We start from the raw sequence: 19,523 nt of genomic DNA on the forward strand, positions 1-19,523 counted from the left end.
ACAACCATGTCAGAAAAGGGAAGCTAGAAAGTGTTTCAAAACAGCCAGACGGTGTGGGGAATAGAAGAACACTCATTGTGCAATTTAAATTTTACGATGTTTTGGGTGACAAAAAGATAGGTTTGCCATTAATGTAGACTGGTAATTTAATTACATGTACATTCCCAGCCCTATTCGAGTTTTCCCTTCTATGATGGGATTAATGAGCTCGACACAATGTTGTAAATCTGAGAAGTTTGGCTTTTGTCAAGGCTGGTCTGCTTGGCGATCCCTTTCCGGTTGCTGCTCGCTTATATGATTGTGTTTATACTCCTAGGTAAAATTATACAAATTGAATGCATCTCTCTGGTGTAATGGTTATGTACTTTTCTCTTGTATGTTTTATTCTCAAAATGATAGATAAAATGATAAATACTCCTACATAAAATCTTATTACTGTCGCGTCTCAGAGAGCAAGGCAGTGAAAGGCCAAAGAAACACCAAAAAACTGAAAAGAAAACAAATACTCAGACCTGCGCCAGTTAGATTTTTGTCACCAATATGTTATTGGAAAAAGCATCACAGTGTGCCCTTAGTGAGGGCACATGTTTCAGCATTAGCATTTTTCAAATCAGGGCATATAGCATGGATTAAACTGATAAAATTCGTCTTCATCTGATCGTTGGTCAAAATGTCATATTTCATGGGTTAGATCCCGTTGCTCTGCATTCTCATCTCCACGTTGGCTTCTCGTTAGGATGCAGAAAGCCGTCGCCATGAGGTTAATGTTGATTTTGGGTATATCACTATGGGCACACTGTGATGCTTTTTCCAATAAAATATTGGTGACAAAAAATCCTAACTGATGCAGGTCTCTAGGAGCATTTGTGTTCTCGACACAATGTTGTTCTGATTTTTGGGGATCTTTTCATTGAGACATTTTTTGCAATTATTTTCTGAATTTCAAAATGTGTTGGTGGAAAATGTGGCCACTTTTTATATTTCAGAGAAACAGTAACACCATCTTCTGAAATTTCCCCCAACTTGTTAAAATAAAGCATATGCTCAAATAACTGCGTGCTTAAAAACTATTTCTGTAATGAAACGGCCAATGGCCATAGAATCATACCTAAAAAGCCCTCAATTATTATCCCACCCCCATACAACTTTCGATCCAAAATTCATGATTAAAATTAAAAAAAAAAAAAACTATCGCATAGCATCGAAGAACAGGAAAGGGTGCACGTGATTGGGTATTTAGGTTTGTTTTAGGACTGGAGCCGTTTAGTAATATCAGAATTGAATCTGGAATGATAGCACGATAAAATACATTTGCCAGAATACTTTAGTCAAAACAAGTTTTAAACACTGGATATGAAAAGGTAGATTGCTAGTGCCATTTATCTTTGGTTGCAACTACATCTAGCTACCCTTTTTTCATCAGTATTTATATAAAATCACTGGCCAGTTCAATGAACCTCAGCTTCAGTTGGCACATGTAGCCGACTAAACCTAGGTTAATCTCGGCCTACGGGTATGATATGATATTTTATTTATATCGCGATCGTACACAAGTGTATCAGGGCGCGACCAAGCAAAGGGAGGGGCACAAGGGAGAACAAAAACAATGATCTTACTAGGCCCAGTGACATTAAGAACGGGCACATGCATGGAAAAGGGAAAAGGGGGAAAGTGCATGGAAGCAGGAGAAGTGGAAAGCGGGGAACAGAGGAGTTAAAATAAATAAGTGAAATAAATAAATACAGGCAATGAAAAAGTGGTAGTGCAGCCAGCAAGTGGCAAGTGCATGAATTAGTCAGATAGAGTAGATCTGATAAGTGCAAAAGAAAAGTGGTGGACAGTATGGGTACAGATCCCAGTGCAAGGGGTGGGCCAGAGGCAGTGCAGGAGGGAGGCAGGGTGAGCAGGTACCTGCACAGTGATAAGAGAGAAAACAGATCAGCAGGGGAGAAGATGGGCAAAGGCAGAAGCAAGGAGAAAGGTCTTGAGGTGCTTCCGGTACCGGAGATGATTCGCCTCAAGTTCCAAGGTGGCCGGGAGGCCGTTGCAAAGGGAGGCTACAGGCGAAAACAGATCCGCCCCCGGCTCGTTTCTTTGAAAAAGAACTGACCCTAAGGGAGTTAGAAGTAGAGGAGCAAAGGGCTTGAGAGGGGAGGTATTTACAGAGGGATAGTTGAAAGTATTTTGGACCCAGGCCCCAAGTGGGTGAGCACATTAAGGCAGTTTTGCTGCTCATTGGTTATAATTGAGTCAACAGTGAATGCAGATGAAGTCTTACCTAAATGACCACACACATACTGCTCCACATATCCCCCCCGCACCTCCAGGACAACCTTTTGCATTGCCAGCTCTTTCAATCCCCCTCAGCACCCACCATAAAGACTGCAACTAGTAGTGGATGTTTGTTAGGACCCACTCTCTGAAGTGGCATCATGAATTCCAACATCTATTCCTGGATTAAAGGGGTCCTTCACCTATTCGTATTCCTCACGAACATAGTCCTGACCGTGGTTTCCAAGACACAAACACTGTAGCAGCATCGACATGGGACCCCCCCAGGCAACAATGGAGCGCAGAGTTCACATTCCTGCATTGCGTCTAGCAACATCCCCCGCTAGATTGGGTTTGTACACCCTCCTAATCCTCGACCAGATACCCACTTACTCACCTTTAGATGCTGCTCTCTGAAGAACAGATGCCCGAGAAGGGGCACCAAATCTGCAGACTTACCATCAAGGCACCCTTCCTTGAACACCTGCTGTACACCCAGGGAATGGCCACAATGGCAGAAAACATTCTGTAGCCTTTTCCATTTAGATCATACATTAAAATCAACTGTTATGCCGCTGATCTCTCCCACTCCCAACTATCTGGGATTTTATATGATTCCCTGCTATATCACAAAAAGACCATGCAGAGCACCGAATATGGAAGAGTTGATTGACAATTCAAATGCCAATGCCAAAAGTGAACCAAAATTATGTGCATGCTTAAGTATTTACCAGTTTAGTGGTACTACCACAGCAATGGCTTCCTGTGCAAATGAGGACCAATTATACAAACGTATTAATGCATGTAAGATATTAAGCTATCTGATTTTCATGTTGCTGGGGGATTGATTAGGAGACAGACGTGGCATCCATGCAACAATTATTTCCATTAGTAACACAGACCTCCAAATCTCATCTTTATATCCGTCATTCTTTAGACATTAAGATGCCATTTGGGTAAATTAAGGATAGAGAAATGCAGGTTTAGTAAAGTGGCATTCATTAGAAGCACACACAGGGCTGGGGTAGAAGGACAAACAACCAGTTCTAACCTGGGCTAAATTAAGTATAAGATCCAAGCAAAAAGATACAAACGTAACTAAAACACAAATCATCACTCTAGACCTGGCAGTTGGGTGCCAAATCATGCAAGAAATAATCAAAATTATGTTTTAACATATTTTATATAATTTGCTGGTAATAACTTGCATGAGCGCATGACTTGCAGAACGTGAAACTGAACATCCTGACGACATCAATCAGAACTCCATTCAGTCTGTGCTTAATAATGTATGGAAATGGACCAGGCTACAAAACTTTGTAAGAGCTGGGGGGGGGGGATAGCCTAATAAATTGATTTGCAACACTAAAACTTTGCCTGGCCAACACCGCAAATTGCAAGACATCTTACCAAGGAATTTGAACGAGAGAAACCAGATCAGAAGTATTTTCTAAAGCTCAGGCACACCATCCATTGAATTAACAAGGACACATACTATATTATCTAATCAAGAGAAGAACATTTAAGAGCATTTTTTGGATGTTTGCCTCAATTTAATTACCAATTTGGTGCACAGCTAGCTAACACTTGCGGTGCAGCCTGGGATGAGGAGCCTCCCTTTTGACAGGTTTGCAATGGACAGTCAGCTGTTCTAGGGACATCCACTGATGGGACACGCAGATTTCACATCCATTTAGTTAGATGGATTACAAAAATGTCCTACATGGTGAGCAATGGGTCTTGGCAGAGTTCATTTTACGAGACTTTACACTAGTGGACATCACTTGACCTAGGGCAGAAGACAAAAAAAGCATTTTGCTGGTTGCAACCGATGAAACTGCACAGTATAATTCTACCTCTATGCCACCCCTCAAACTCGCCTCCCCAGAAAAAGAGGAGAACAAAATCATTCACCAAGCAAATCTATATTTCATTTTTAAACAGCATCATCGTATTCCAAACCATTACATTTTTACTGGGTACAGTGAGTAACAGCCTCACACCTACCCAAAGATTGGAAATATTTGAAGAAGTCCTTAATAAAAGTTCTGTTTTTGGCTCATTTGATTCTCCTTTACCAGACCATGTGAAGATTAATATACAGAAGATGCAGTACAGTAAGGACTTCAACATCCAAATGCAACTTCTAAAGCCGAATGGATTACCATTTTAAACTCTCAATTTAACAAGTGCACTAGGGACATTTCTACATATTGAATACACACAAAACACATGTATTAACTTATACAGTGCATTAGCGAAATTTGTATTGTAAAATGCCTTTGCCAATACAATTTCTAATATAACTAAAAAGAAAAAAAAACAACCTGTTTGTATGGGGGGGGGGTTGGGTGGAGCACTGCAGTCAAGGCATGGTGTTTGAAACCTAAAAATTATCTATTTGTTGGCAAATTGATTTTGCCTAAAAGGGGAAATTAAGTGCTTAATGATGGTCCTACCCAGTGCTAGCATGGAACACAATGAGGTGCATTCTGAGTGTACACAAAAGTGGCACTTAGCTGTGAGAACTAATACTCATACAATAAGCACTAAAGCATCTCAACCAATGAGCAGCTCATTCTTGGTCACAGTAAACACCCCTCTTAAAATGGGAGATACCAAACATCTATCTTTCTTTTCAAAGTATACATTCATTGGAAGAGTTTAATCCCAATCTTAGTGCTTTCAGTTTTTTACACCCCTAGATAAAAGTTAATGCCTTAGCACTAGTTTCCCCCTGCCAATGCTATTGTAGAAACCTTTGGTGCCATCTGGTCCTTGTGGAAGGCGGACGACTCCAGAGGGCAGAAAGGATGAAGATGCACCTGCTGGAGGCTTGAAAGGCAGTTTGTTTTCTATGAACTTGCTATGTGCTGCGGCTTTCCTTTGTTTGACCCAAGGGCTCCCTGAACCTAGCCCGCTATCCGAAGAGTAGTCTGCAAACTTCTTCATTTCTGGGCTCAAGCTAGGATTAAAGCAACTGCCGTTTGCCTGCTCTGCAGCAAGATGCAAAGGGAAGTGAGCGTGAGCATACAGCTTGCGGCTAAGAAGGGGACTAGAACGGGGACTGCTAAAGGAAATGGGTTTACATACACTCGGACAGCAAACAACCCCGTTGGTGAAACTCGAAGATAAGTATCTAGGAGCAAAGACAGGAGACGCTGGCCCACTGTCCGACTCAGAAGAACTATACAACGAAAGATCTTCCATTGCATGCTGAAGCTTTTCAGTCTGCAGTTGATTCATGGGTTTCTTGTCTCCCAGGTCTTCCAGATCCTCCTTTTTGTCTTCATTTTTCTTTCTAGGACCCCTTTCATTCAGAAGAACTACCTTTATACTTTCACCAGTAGTCAAACACTGGTTTCTACCTAGTTCTTCATAAGCTTGTATGGCGCTTTCAAGGTTTTCATATTCAACTAACGCACAACTCTTTGCGTTCAGCTCTGGGTATTTCAATAGATACTTTTTCACATGAGACGGAGCCTCTTTTCCAGGTTTCAAGACACGAATGGAGGCAATCACACCATAAGGACTGAACATCTTGGTAACCATGTCCATTAAGTTGTTCTGAACACTATTGTTGTAAGGGTGTTCTTTAGAAACAAGGTTCCAGGCCAGAAGAAGCTTGGTTGGTGCAAAACCAAGTAGTGACTCTGGAACTGGAGTCTTTCTTCGTACTTTTGTCCTTTCTTCATTGACCTCCAAAAGGTCTGAAAAATTAAGTGCATACAAAGTTGTCCTCCAGTCACGAGTTAGGTATTTGACCTGAAAAATAAAAGGTGGCAATACATTCACAGTTAATGCAATTTGTCAAACAGATTCATAAAAAGAAAGATGTTGAAAATACTGTGGCATTGGAATTTAAAGCCAACATATAATTCTTGACATCACAAAAAAACAGCTTTCATCAAACCTGAGGTGGTTTCCAGAATCTGAAGCCAGCTAGCTTTTCCGGAATTTCAACAGCACAATGCAATAGCTCAGAAACAACCTAAGCATCTTCAGTATAGATACAGACGGTCTAGACTACTTTCGCTAATTTCATAACCCAAGAACCCCAGAGGATATCATGCTCCAAATAGAAGTCCTCAAATCTGCCAAAGAAGAGAAAAACATTGTTCCGCAGCCGACAGCACCAACATCCTAGTGGCGACTGAATTAAATCGGTGCCCACCCACCCCCTGCAACAAGGACCAGTGCCAATCTTCACATATAGTACTGGCCAAGTACTCCTCCACTGCAGGTGTGCTCGTGGTTGTTAAAATCCTCAAGCAAGTAGCCAGTGCCATGTGGAAAATCCAGAGGCCAATGGTTCCACTCAAACCTGGCTTCCATCCTATACAACAAGAACAGTATTTAATCAGTATGTGTATAAGAGCAAATTCCATGCGAATTATGAAGGGGGTTCTACAAGAAAAGATACTGGTCTGTGGGCTGCCTTTGACACCAAACACTCATCTTTTTGAGTCTTGAACAGCTCATTCAGTCTTCGTTTCAGGGTTTACACCAAACTTTCTCTAATTGGAAGGAAAGAAGGATAATGTTCCATGGAAATTGCAGCGACCTGGATGAAACAAAATAGTCTCAAGCTTAATACCTTAAAGACTGGCATCAAGTTGCTTGTCAACAACCAGACTATCCGGTGACCCCTTTTTGGTCCTCAATAGGCACCTGGACACAGGTGGGAAATAAACAAAGGGCACAGAGCAAGACCTAGGACTGAAGACGAGACAGTGCAAACAGAAGGGCTTCGAGACCAGAGAAATGCGGAGCACAGGGACAGGCACAGATGTGGCATGCAGGTAAATACAGACAGATGAGGGAGAGTGCTTGAGATTGGATACAGAGGGAAGTGGGGGTAGAGAGATGGAACAAAAACATGAAACCCTGATATTGGGCAAAGAGCGGCAGGAAACAGATGGACCGAGAGAGGATACAGAGTGATGGGACACCGATGCAAAACACAAATGGAGAACAGAGCGAGCTGGGGCAAAGTGTGGAAGACAGTGATGGGAGAGCAACGTGGAACAACTCAAGACCCTCCTTCCAATGACATCTAGGTCGACACACTATCCGCGCCCCAACATAGATCAGAATGGGTGATCTGATTCCCACCATTTCCTGCCATGGTTACTTGTAGATCCATTGCCGACAATTGCCCACCCTCCCCAGTTAGGTCAAAATGTGACCCCTTACAACTCTTCCTTGCACTGAAGTTCAGTTTTAGATCACTTTCCAGGCACTGCTCTGCAATGCCCAGTTACTCACACCAACTTCCAGCTGTTGCCATCTTATGGCCAGGTTATCATATGCCTGGAAAATTACCATCCCATGCTTACACAAAAGCCCAAAAAGTTTGTTTTGCCTATGTCAGCTTTTTTATAAACAAAAAAAAAAATGTTTAAGCGTTGGAGTATTTCCACCTATTGACAGTTCCAGAGAGGGGGTGCAAATTGACTGCATGCAGTCTGGTCTCTCCTGAGCAGGTATAATGCATATTTGTGAGAAGGAGGGAAAATCTACCTTTTTAGTAGATCTTTGAAACAGTAAATGGGAGAACGTATTGGTACCTCCATACTTTATATGCATACAGCACTTCACATTAGAGCCATTAAGGAAGGGAGTAGTTTACCTGTAACTCCCTTTCTCCAGCGTTGGTATCTTTCATGGATTCACATGCGGTCAATATTCCCAGTAAGGCTGGGAAACCCTGGTTACTTTGACGTAGTCATTTTCCTATGGAAACGACACCGAGTGTCCCATCGATGTAGTTGTGAGTGCTTTTGGTACCCCACCAATGGGACGTGGTGTGCATAGCTCCCCCCCCAGCAGCTTCCCATCAGATTGTAACCACGCCAGCTGGAGGATATTCCTGAAAGAGGATGTTTGCCTGTAGGGGTAAGGCTGGAGGGCGCATGTGAACCCATGAAAGATACCAACACTGTAGAAATTGAGTTACAGGTAAGAAACTACACCCTTTTCCAGCATTGGATCTTTCATGAATTCACATGCTGTGAATAGATTTTGTAGCTGTGTATTTGTTAGTAAGTGGTAAACCAGGCAAACACAGATCAAGTACTTTAAATTTGCCTGCATTAATGCAAGAAGAATACATATGCAAGTAGAGAAAGGAAACAACCATGGTAGCTGCAGGGCTTATCTTACTGAAACTCTGTTGAAGGACTGCCCGTCCCATCTGTACATGCTCAGCGTGTTGCTGATGTAAGCAGTAGTGCCTGGAAAATGTGCGGGGCACTGCCCAGGTTGGCGCTTGGCAAATGTCTCTGATGGGTACCCCAGGCCAGAGAGCCGCCGATGAAGCCGTGGTTCTAGTGAAGTGTGCTCTGGGCGCCGTTTAGTGGCAGAAGGAGATTGTAGATGAAACTCATCTTGAAATGCCGTTTTCAGATGTATTTTCCTTTGTTGAATGGACCAAAGGCGACAAACCGCTGCTTAGAATATCTGAAAGATTTTGCGCAATCCAAATGATATGTCAATGCCCTCTTGACATCCAGACAGTGCAGGGCCTTCGCTGCTGGTGAAGTGGCATTTTGAAAGAATGTGGGCAGAGTTATGGTAGCATTTTTATGAAACGCTGAAGGTACTTTAGGGATGAAATGAGGATTAGTAGAAAGAACCACTGTCTTTCATGAACCGTAGATACGAAGGGTCTACAACCAAAGCTTGCAGCTCCAAAACACGCCTGGAGGACATAAATGGACACTAAACAAGACACTTAGAAATTTGATGTGGGTTGTCGACAAAGTTTTGAATGAAGGCTTCATAAGACCTGCCAGGCATCCAGGTTTTTATGTTCTACACCGTAGAAGAGTGTGGAGTCTCCAGGGTTTCCTGCAATCCAAGGAAATCCGCCCATGTCGATCTGTGATTAACTACAAACACACAGTTTGGGTCCAATCAAATCGAGGTGTGGGCTGAAACTAAGGATCTGCGACAGATCTGAATCCAGTGCCCAGTTCGCAGCATCTCCTGCACTGATATGAAGAGTGACACCAGCGCACACGCAAACAAACAAAAAAAAAAGACTGCTCTCTCTTATTTGCATAATGCATGTCTCTCAGCTGTTTTTTGTTTTTAAAGTGGTCGAGTCGGTGGGTGGGATCTTGGGGCAGGGGGCGGGGCAGCAGTGACATTGCCCGGGTTTTGCTTTTGGGAATGTAGGCAGGTATGCTGCCAGGACCAGGTTCAGGCTCCATACAAGAATCCTTTTCTTAGGAAAAAAGGTACAAAAAAGTCCCATTTAAAAAGTGTTTGATTAGCCTGTCAGAAAGATCTTCTCTCTGGAAAGGTAGAGATTGCCGATGTGTACTTTGATGGAAGAGATGGCTAGACCTTCCGTAGCTAACTTTAACTGATTAGGAAGGATCTGATGAGGTGTTACAGCTAGCGGCTGCAGGTTAGGCTGCTGTGCGCACCATGCACAGAATCTTTTCCATTTTTGGCTATAGGAAATGTTGGTAGAATGAATTCTAGCTGCTGCTAGAATATGACAGCAGTCTTGAGGGATATTGAAATGACCGAATTTGGAGTGGTCAGGAGCCACGCTGTTAAAGAGAGCTTGGGTCGTGATGAAAGATCATCCCGTTGTTCTGGGATAGAAGATTGGCATGAGATCCTAGATGGATTGGATAGTCCACTGCCAGTTGAAGGAGGTCCAAGAACCAGGTCTGCCTGGGCTATTACAGGGAAACCAAGATTATTCTGCAACAACCCTTGCCTACCATCTGTATGGTTTTCCTGATGAGGGAGCGTGTAGGCAAACACGCTGTTCCAAAAGGAACAAAAATACGTCCCCTTGAGAGTTGGGATGCGGCATCCTGCTGGCACATTTCTTGCACTGCTTGTTGCTTGGTTTTACCAGCCGTCCTTAGCGGGGCCCGTTAAGGGACCATGGAGCTAATAATAGGAACGCTATTACGCTATAACGGGCAAGGTCCTTCCCCCATTCCCATTTGAGCCCTTTGGGGGCTCAAATGGGAATGGGGAAATAGTATTCAAAATGGGGACTTACCGGGGCATTCCAACCTATGCGGACCCGGTAGGTCCCCATTCCGACTACCCGGACCCGAGTTTGGAGGCAGCCATGGTGCTACTAGCACCATGGCTGCCTTCAAACACGGAATGAACCCCAATGGGACAGAGTGGAAGATGTTCTTCCAATAAAGAAAGTAACACCAGCAGTATCTAGAGAAAAGTTGGAAGAAAAATTTGATGTGGACAGTACTGGAGACAAAGGATTGATAAGGTCTGTCAACAGTTAAGGCGAGATAACTAGCATGGAACTCGAGGTAATAGTGATCGATCCCCAGTATTTCAATCACGAAGTAAGGCTGTTCAGTAGTTATCAGCATTGTCTTGAAGTAGACACACTGAATAAGGGTGAAGGCCGATGGTCGTACTAGTTGGGGACAAGACATGTCAGATGAGGAAAGAGTCCAGTCTTCGGGCAGAAGGAGGGATTGCGTGTTCCCCCGAAGAAAGCCTGCTAATGGAGAAGATGGTCAGATAGGGAACAACCCAAGGATAAAACACAAGATCCTGTATCGTATCCCGAGCGTCCCAGAGGACGATCACATAGTGGGAAGGGAGGTCGCCACCGTACGCGAGTAGGTTAAGGTCGTTACCCACAAGGAGACAGACAGGGACTATTATCCCTGCCATGGATAGTCTAGTAGTGGAATCCAACTATGGGACAGGGTTTCCCTTGCTAGATAAATGGCGAGCAAGACCGCAATATATTCCAAGGCCACAGTTGGACAAGGATAACCTCAAGTGCAAGATCCCTAGTTCGACTTCAGGCGCTGGGAAATGGATATATGAATTAGAAAAAATGACAGGAGGAAATATGCTGGCCATAGGGGGCATAAAAGGTCTCCCGGCAGCTATTCTTGGGGAAGAGCGCTGATGACATATGGAGAAGGGCGGGATATTCAAGTGTGACTGCACAAAACACAGCGTATGAGGAAGCACTGTTTAATAATTGTAGAGGGGATGTTTGGAGGGCCCTTTGGGTACAGTATCCCGACACGTCAGATATGGATGTAATTATGACACGTAAAATGAAGGAAGATGGAAAACCCTATTGCTTATATTCAGGAGAAATGGCAGCATGAAACTTGTGAGCCACGGGAAAAGACAATGGCATTGTTTTACCACATTGTATGTCAGGGGTTGCCTGAGCCAGTACAGAGTCAGATGAAAAAACAAGTAGGGATGGAAGCAAAGCCATAGGCTGAGATACAGCTGACGATAGTACACAATTGTCGTTACACAATTGTCGTTTGAATTGTCGAGAAGAATAAGACGGATGTGAATAGGAAAATAGAGGAAGCAAAGTTAGTTCAAAAGAAATTGTCAACATTTGCAATAGAGGGGGTGGTATTGGCAAGCGGAGGAGGACTGGGAATGCAGGAAGCAATGGGAACATCACAGGCGAGAAATCTGCCCCTGATGGATCAAGGTGGATATGGATTCATACCACGAGGCAGGACGTATGGGTTACAGAGGAAGAGGTGGATTTCAAAATAAGCAAGGTGGGTTTCGAGGTACACAGAATGAGAACCAGAAGGTTCAGGGAGGATATATCCAAGCAGGGATAAATAGGAAAGTTCCTACAGTATGTTGGAATTGTGGAATGACTGCACATATTGTACGCCTGAGTGGGAGCCAAGGAAATGACCAAATGGACAGTTCTTAAGGGGGGGGGGTCGGGGGGGGAAATACAACTTATCCTCCACCATATAGTACACAGACCAGAGAAGATTTTGCCCAAGATCACACATTTTATCAGTCACAAGCATCGCAAATACAGCAGGGACAACAGCAAGAACGAGTGCAAATGAATCCGCCACAAGGGCAGTCACAACAAGCCCCTATGCAGACAGCAATATGCAACCACAGGACAAGTACTGACTCCCAGAATGGGAGGTGTCACTGTGGTAGGAGGAAATCCTTTCACGGGGATGAGCCTGTATCCACAATAGGACAGCTCACAGGGTGACTTGATGTGTTCAGTACCATCAGTGACTCCAGACCCCCCCCCCTCCCCCAAGAGGAACCAAGGGTTGATGGGACGATAGGAAACCAATCCTTTTCTTGTAGGCACTGGGGCAACTCGTTCGTGTATACGAGAGGGAAAATATCAAATGTCATGTATTGCCATGAATGCTCAAGGGTTCTCTGGAGCTACAAGTAGAGTTACTTTTACTGATAAATTACCAGTCTCCATAGGAGAATGTGACATGTCTGTTCCCTCGTTATATTCACGACAGGCACTGGTTAATATTTTGGGAAGAGATTTAATGACGAAACTTAATAGGACAATTTCATTTACTGATCAAGGAATAGTGTGCTCCACTCCACGAATACACTACTTTAACGTAGGTGAATATATACTGGCGTTCACAGGGCAAGTGTCTCTGCGAGGCGTTCCGGTAGATCCCGAGGTTTTTCTATACGAGTGAGCATTTTACTGACATGGATAACTGACTTGGTGTGAAAGATTGTGAGAATACCTGATGAGTTTCTCTTTAGACAACAAATACCTATGGATGAGGAAGGTTGAAAAAACGACTCCTATAGAGTTGGAGGAAGCCATAGTACAAAAAGAAATGTCAATGCTTGAAGGAATAAACATGGAGGGTAGACATGGAAAACAGTGAGCTCTTGAGGAAGGGTGTAGATTGACTGACATAACCAATGGCGATATGTTCAGGGAGGACCAAACAGATAACGAACTGGTCTTCATGAGCATTACATACTGGAAAAGGATAGCAAAAAGGCAGGTCCCACAGCGAATGGCGATTTTTTCAGGAAGACTTGCAAAAAGTGCCAAGTGCCTTCATTTACGTTTCACCACAAAAAGACGAAAACATACTGGTTTGCCTCAAGGGTACTGCGAGTCCCCATCAATCTTTAACAGAGTCCTACAGATGAGTTTAGGCAATATTGATCTCAAAAGTGCAGTGATCCAATACGTAGATGACATCTTGATTTGTAGTACCACAGGAGTGTAAACCAGGTTCTGTTCAGTTGATGACTATTTTAACAGACAAGGGATCTAAAGTAGACAAGGAGCAGTTACAATACTGTCAAGAAGAGGTGTTATATATAGGTCAGTTGATTTCGCATGAAGGAAAAGCTGAAAGAGCAAAGGCAATTATGTAAACCTCAAAACCAAACACAGTGAAGCAGATGCAACAGTTTTTGGGTATGTGCAACTATGTTAAAGCCTGGGTGTTTGATTATAGCGCATACACAAGACCACTTCTGCAAGCATTGAAGAAAGTGCAAGTGGGTAAAACAAAAATAGAATGGACTGAAGAAACGGAGGAAGAATTTGAGGAGTTGAAAAAACAATTTGTTCAGCACCCGGGTTAGGAATTCCAGTTGCCATCAACAGGTCAAAAAAAATATCCCTACTGGAGAATTCACAAGGGCACGTAGAAACTGTCATGAAAACAACAGATTTCGAGACTAGTGTGATCTGCTATCCACACACTTCAGAGAAGGGGATATCGATTAAGAAATACATTAAGAAAGCCCATGACAAAGCGACTAATCTAACACAAGACCAAACATTAATTGATGAAGACAAATCCACAGTACAGCAACAGGATCAAGTTTTCTTTAGAACCGGATACTGTCAGGATAACTACAAGATCAAATTAAAAAATTATAAAAAAAGCAAAAAAAAGACTAATACGAAGCTGGCATCTTCTTCGTCTTGATCCACACCACATATCTCAATACGTGGACCATGGACGCAAAATATCTTTAAACGGGCAAAAACCTTAAGAAATAATTGGAGCCCATCGTTACTTCAAGATATATGGAATCCCCAGACTAACATGGCTAGGACAAGAATTCACTGGTTTCAGAAAATGCGGCACCTGCACCACGTGCAAGTATGCCCATGTGAATACAGACTTATTTCAAGACAAAAAAGGGAACAAGATATGGTTCAAAGAAAACGTAAATTGGCTGCCAAATTTGTGGTTCACGCAATAATTTGTGTTTGTTACCTCATTTTTAGCGGAAGTATGATTAGAGAACTTCGTACTCGTATTAGGGAGCATGTATCCGGGATTGGCAGCCAAAATGCAATGCTGCCTCTTGACGACCATTGGCAAAAGAAACACCAGATGGAACAGAAAGAAGGCATCAGGTTTATTGGACTACAAAAAGTAATTCTTGGAAGAAGAGGTGCTAATCAAGAGATGGCTCTCCGACAAACAGAGGCCAGATTAATCTGTAAATTTAGAACTTTAGATCACAGATTAAATAAGGACAATGAAATGTATTCCTTTATTGTAAGCTCTGCATTATCAAACAAGTTTCAACGATAACTCAATTGTTATACCTAGTGAAGTTTGTGATTAATAAGAAAGGAAATGTTTTTTGGTGCAAAGATCGAAAATGTTAATCAGTGATGATGAACCTAGCCAACTCGGGTATATGGGACTGAATGGCTTATCCAGATGTAATTTGAACACAATTACTATTGTTTTGTAATGATTATGCACATGTATACTTATTTCGTTTAATTGGGGGCTTGAACGTGTTACCTGTAAATACGTATATAATTTTACTACCATCACGAACATTGTTTCTTTGTTCAAATAGACTGTTTAAGGTCCTACATACACTGATGGTATTGCTGATAGAATCATTACCTACTTTCAATTAATGGTAAAACAGAGGAAATAATTAGAACTCAACTGATCACCTATATAACAAACAACAACATCATAAGACAATCCTAAATAAAACCAATATGATATGTTGACATATTGATAATTATGTGATTGCAATGTCAGCACGACTCAAGGAATATATTTTTTGCAGTAAGACAAGGTGCATTTAAACGTGACCTCCATTTTAGATGGAGTAGATGCCGTTATAACCGCTCTAGCGGAAGCTAGTTCTGAAAAGAGGGCGGCGGGGTGCCGGCCAGACGAGAATGTGATGAGGGGTTGTCACGTCTCCATGACAATGCATAAAAATACTTGCTTTACAGCGCGGAGGACCAACGCCGTTCCTAATTCTACGAATCTCTGGTAAGAGACCACTCATTACAAGAAAAGCATATAACGGTACACTCAGGCATGACTGATCATTTCGATCTGTACATGCCGTTCATGACTTGCATGCTCTCGCAGATGTGTGATATGAACCATTGCCCTAAAGTATGCCCGTATGGAGTATAATGCTCACCTGCCATATTTGCAAGCGTATACAAGCCCTTTTCTACCTATATACATTCATTTATTAAGATTTGCTTGGTATCATGCCCACATGAAGCAAATGGCTCACTGTGCTATACTGCATGCACACATGAGCCTTTTCAACCTAGATATATAATTCTTCACTTTGAATGTTTTGCAAAACGCGAGCACAAGTTTAATTTAGCAAACTACAGTACAGTACTTTTGTGTTTTAGTTAAAAAGCGATACTGAGTCATCAACCATTTAATAGGTCCAACGACTGACTTCAAAGCAACTATCAGCTCAAACCACAAACATGTTTTAGTGCGCACAAACTGAATTGAGATCACAAACACTTACAGGGGTACTGTCATCTAAGACCCAAACTAAAACACCCAACCTACAGGAAAACCACTATTTACATATCTTCAAGGCAATAGTCTAGGTTATTCACCAGAACAGTTAACCTCTAAAACCAAATGAGCCCTAAACATAGAAATGGGACATCTACCTCCGCTCCTGTCCCTTCTAACTTTGACAATGCTAGACAATACTCGATGGTACTAAACAATACTCCACAGTCCATACCCTCCCTCATACCCACAGTTTCCATTAGACTGGGTCAATACACTCCATGATCTGCTGGCGCTGCTCGGCTGCCATGTTCCCCAGGTGCTCACGTCCCCTCCTTGCCGATTCGGGCAGGATGATTTCCAACTGGCTCCCGATGACCTATACATGGGTATGAATTTCCCATCTTTTAAAAATATGCGAGGGTTCTGCAGCCTCTTGGGTTCCGTTGGGGGGGTTGCGGGGGGGGGGGGCGGGGGAGAAGACTACCTTGTGCCGGGTTAACACAGCCAACAATCAACTCTGCTACCAAGTTGTTAGGGACTGACTCCCAGGTATGCCAGAGTGATGCTGGGGGTCTGTGGACTTTGAGGGCATAACTCCCTCCCCAGACTAAACAGAGGTCTCAGACGGCAAGTACACACTGCAGTATATTACATCCACAACCAACAGGGATCGATACAAGAACTTAGAAAAATTCCCGCAGGTCACACTGTAAATGACACACAGGCCACTTTTGTTCAACAAACACATCACTACTCCTGTCATTATTCGGGCCACGCTCCAAAAACCTATCACTATGTGGGATTGGCAGTCAGGAGCAATATGATATATATATGAGCACATATATATGTTATTCTACTGGCTCTTGCAGGTCAGGTGCTGGCCTGTCCCTTCCCACAAAATCAAACTTACTACATAGTTGCACAGTGGTGGACCTACGATTGGCTCTTGCCTGTTGCTATCCACCCCTAGGGTACTAAACTGCAATTGGCTAGAGCAGACGTCCCCAGGCCTAGGACTCGAAGCGGTAGCTCACCATGTACCTTTTCAAGGTGATGAGAACGATTATGTGTCTGTAATGTAACTTGTGTGCACCACCTTTGATTTATGAGAATATTCTCCTGCTCGTTGCAACACTTGTTGCAGTCCATGTCTGTATGCCTGGGATCGCCTCTCCTTTCTCACCACCTATCACTGTCCATTGTCTGCTTCAGCTGTATCACGTGTTTGGAGACCACGAAAAGAAGCTATGCAGCTCCGAATTATGAGGATGTATTCCCTTTTACTGCAGCTGGTCCCTTGGTCATCTGGGTATTGGAATGTCTTCCATATCTCTGGACCTTGGCTGTGGGTCCTGTCTCACAAGTCTTGCTCTCGGTCCAGTCTGAATCAGCTCAGCTCATCCCTTGCTCAGTGGTCTGAGGCCTGCTTTATTTTCCAAAACGTTATAATACAGTTTCTACATTGTCCACACTATACTATATTTTCCATAGGTTAGTCACACTTGGCTTGGTCAGGTCCCATAGGTGTGCCTGCAGTTCCATAGGGTTACTCGTGTTTAAGCATCTACACGCTTTGCTCAGGATCTCTTGTGCCTTGCGGTTTCTGTTTTGCTGCATTGGGATAATGGCAAAAATAAAAGCAATGACAGTATGTATATGTATATGCATCTGTCCTCTTAACTAAGTGTGGATTGCATGTATGCTACATGTCTAATGCTATGTCGTGGTGTCTCGGCGGTCAGCATCATGGCTTTTTGGTGCTTAGTACAGACTGTCCATATAGGTGTCTGACCTTAGTCTTTGGCTCTTCAGCCATGCATGGATAGATATGCACGGCCCCTGGTCTGTATGGCCGACTGAGGGGTTACCGCACGGTGTATTTGTGATCATTGGGGATTCGTCCGAAATCGAATGGGTGGTTGCGGTATTTTCTGGCCTTTCCTCTGGTCATGAACTTAGTTGGAGGGGCTGGTGGCAGGATCCCAACTCCCTCTTCAGGTCACAACAAAAAGGTAGCAAACCTGAGTTGCTGAGTCTTCACAATAACATTCTTTTAATCATTCCATTGAGACGATTCCCTTCTTTTAATTACTGCATACCCAGCCACAGTATGGGCCATTGAAGTAATCATTGCCGAAATACTTGTGGGGATTCGCCTTGCTTTTAGTCTTTCTGCCGCTAGCTTGGTTCCATCACACACACCAATCCTCACTAGGATCACACCTGTCAACACCCTGTACATCACTGAAGCAACAAGAGATCTATACAAGACTAAGTAACTAGCATCTGTAGTCTCAATGTCCAATAACATACAGACTATGGTGACATTACAAACCGAAGCAACTCTTTAAACCTTATTCCATCCACTTTTAGCTAAGCGGCTCCCCAGCGCTGCCCAGGGATAGGCATCTAGAGAGGCAGGGCCAGAAAGAAACTCCTCTGTCCCCCTTTCTTTCCTCTCTTACAACATCAATTGTTATATAATTGCTCTACTATAACAAGTGGAGGTATAAACCCTACCAAGACATTGACAGGTGGTGACCATTTGCAACATCATTAAGTCAACGCCTTTTATTTTGAACAGGAGAAATATGTGTTTGATGAAACATGCACAATATTTTTACAGCTATATTCCATACTCACTGTAATGTCCTAGTGTCAACATTGTCATTGCCTCATACTGTGCCTCTTGGACAATGTGCAAATGATCAAAATGCATGCCCAGTGCATGTATTAATAATGTGCATAACGTTCATTCAAATAAATATGTTTAATTAAAATGGCAGTACATTCTTCCAACTATCTGTAATCCCACATTTCCTGTGGGGTTCAATATGCATGGGCTATGTCTCCTGTGCGGTTGACAGGCTCATTTGTTTATAGTCCTTACTTGTCGTCCATTCCTCCCAACAGCACGCGTTTTGGGTGCGTGCAATGTGTAATACCCAGAAATGGTAGGCTCCACCAGCAGGGGGAGCAGGGCCACCCGTGAGGTGATTCAGCAGAGACGACAGGAAGCAGAAGCCCCGACTTTCATGGAGGGCACCGAGGCCCTCTGTCGAGTCAGAGACGCCCGCCACCTATCCATAGGCCGTCCACTTATCGGGGGGCTAGCAGTTCTCTCTCCCCCACCCGGGGGTCGAGAGAGTGAATCCAAGTGAGAGCTAAGAAGCACTTGGCAGGCATCACTTCCGGCATGCCACAGCGTATAAGAGAGGGAGAGCAGGGTCAGGTGCAGGGCTGCATAGATCAGTCAGGTAGGAGTGGGAAAGAAGTGAAACAGGGATACCGCGCCCTGATTGTGCCATCCCAGTTTAACACGAGGGCCAGTATGGATGAGAGCACTTGAGGTAATATTCACTGCTCTGTGCTGGTGACTCTGTGGGGTTGCGTTTTCTTACAGTAGCACAGTATGTGTGGGCACTGAGGTAATTTATGTGGAGCGGAGGTGGGTTTGCATGACCCAGGTGGACACCGCGTGTGAAGGCCCATTGGGGCCCTGTAGGAGTTGGTCCACTGTTGAAGGGCCAGTGTCCTGCTATTCTCCCGGAACCTGCATTGACCTGTTGGGCGTCACTGAGGGAGAAGGGCGCTTGATATTCTCAGGCAATCCCTGTGATAGGAATGTTTATCTATCAAATGTGAAAGCGTTCATTCTCAGGAAACCCC

The 19,523-nt window shown here is 43.6% G+C and overlaps 1 protein-coding gene across 1 annotated transcript in view; it reads right to left on the reverse strand.

The window, feature by feature from the left end:
* Nucleotides 1-4,180: 4,180 nt before the first annotated feature.
* The window catches only part of LOC138576937 (la-related protein 6-like), a 102,005-nt gene continuing 86,662 nt past the window's right edge, over nucleotides 4,181-19,523 (reverse strand). Inside the window, exon 4 of the mRNA XM_069649596.1 lies at nucleotides 4,181-6,036. Coding sequence (XP_069505697.1) covers nucleotides 4,984-6,036 — 1,053 coding nt within the window. The 3' untranslated portion in view covers nucleotides 4,181-4,983. The remainder of the gene's footprint in view (nucleotides 6,037-19,523) is intronic.

The sequence above is a fragment of the Ambystoma mexicanum genome, chromosome 1p (assembly GCF_040938575.1).
Source record: "Ambystoma mexicanum isolate Mex_15411 chromosome 1p, UKY_AmexF1_1, whole genome shotgun sequence".
Classification (NCBI taxonomy): Eukaryota; Metazoa; Chordata; class Amphibia; order Caudata; family Ambystomatidae; genus Ambystoma; species Ambystoma mexicanum.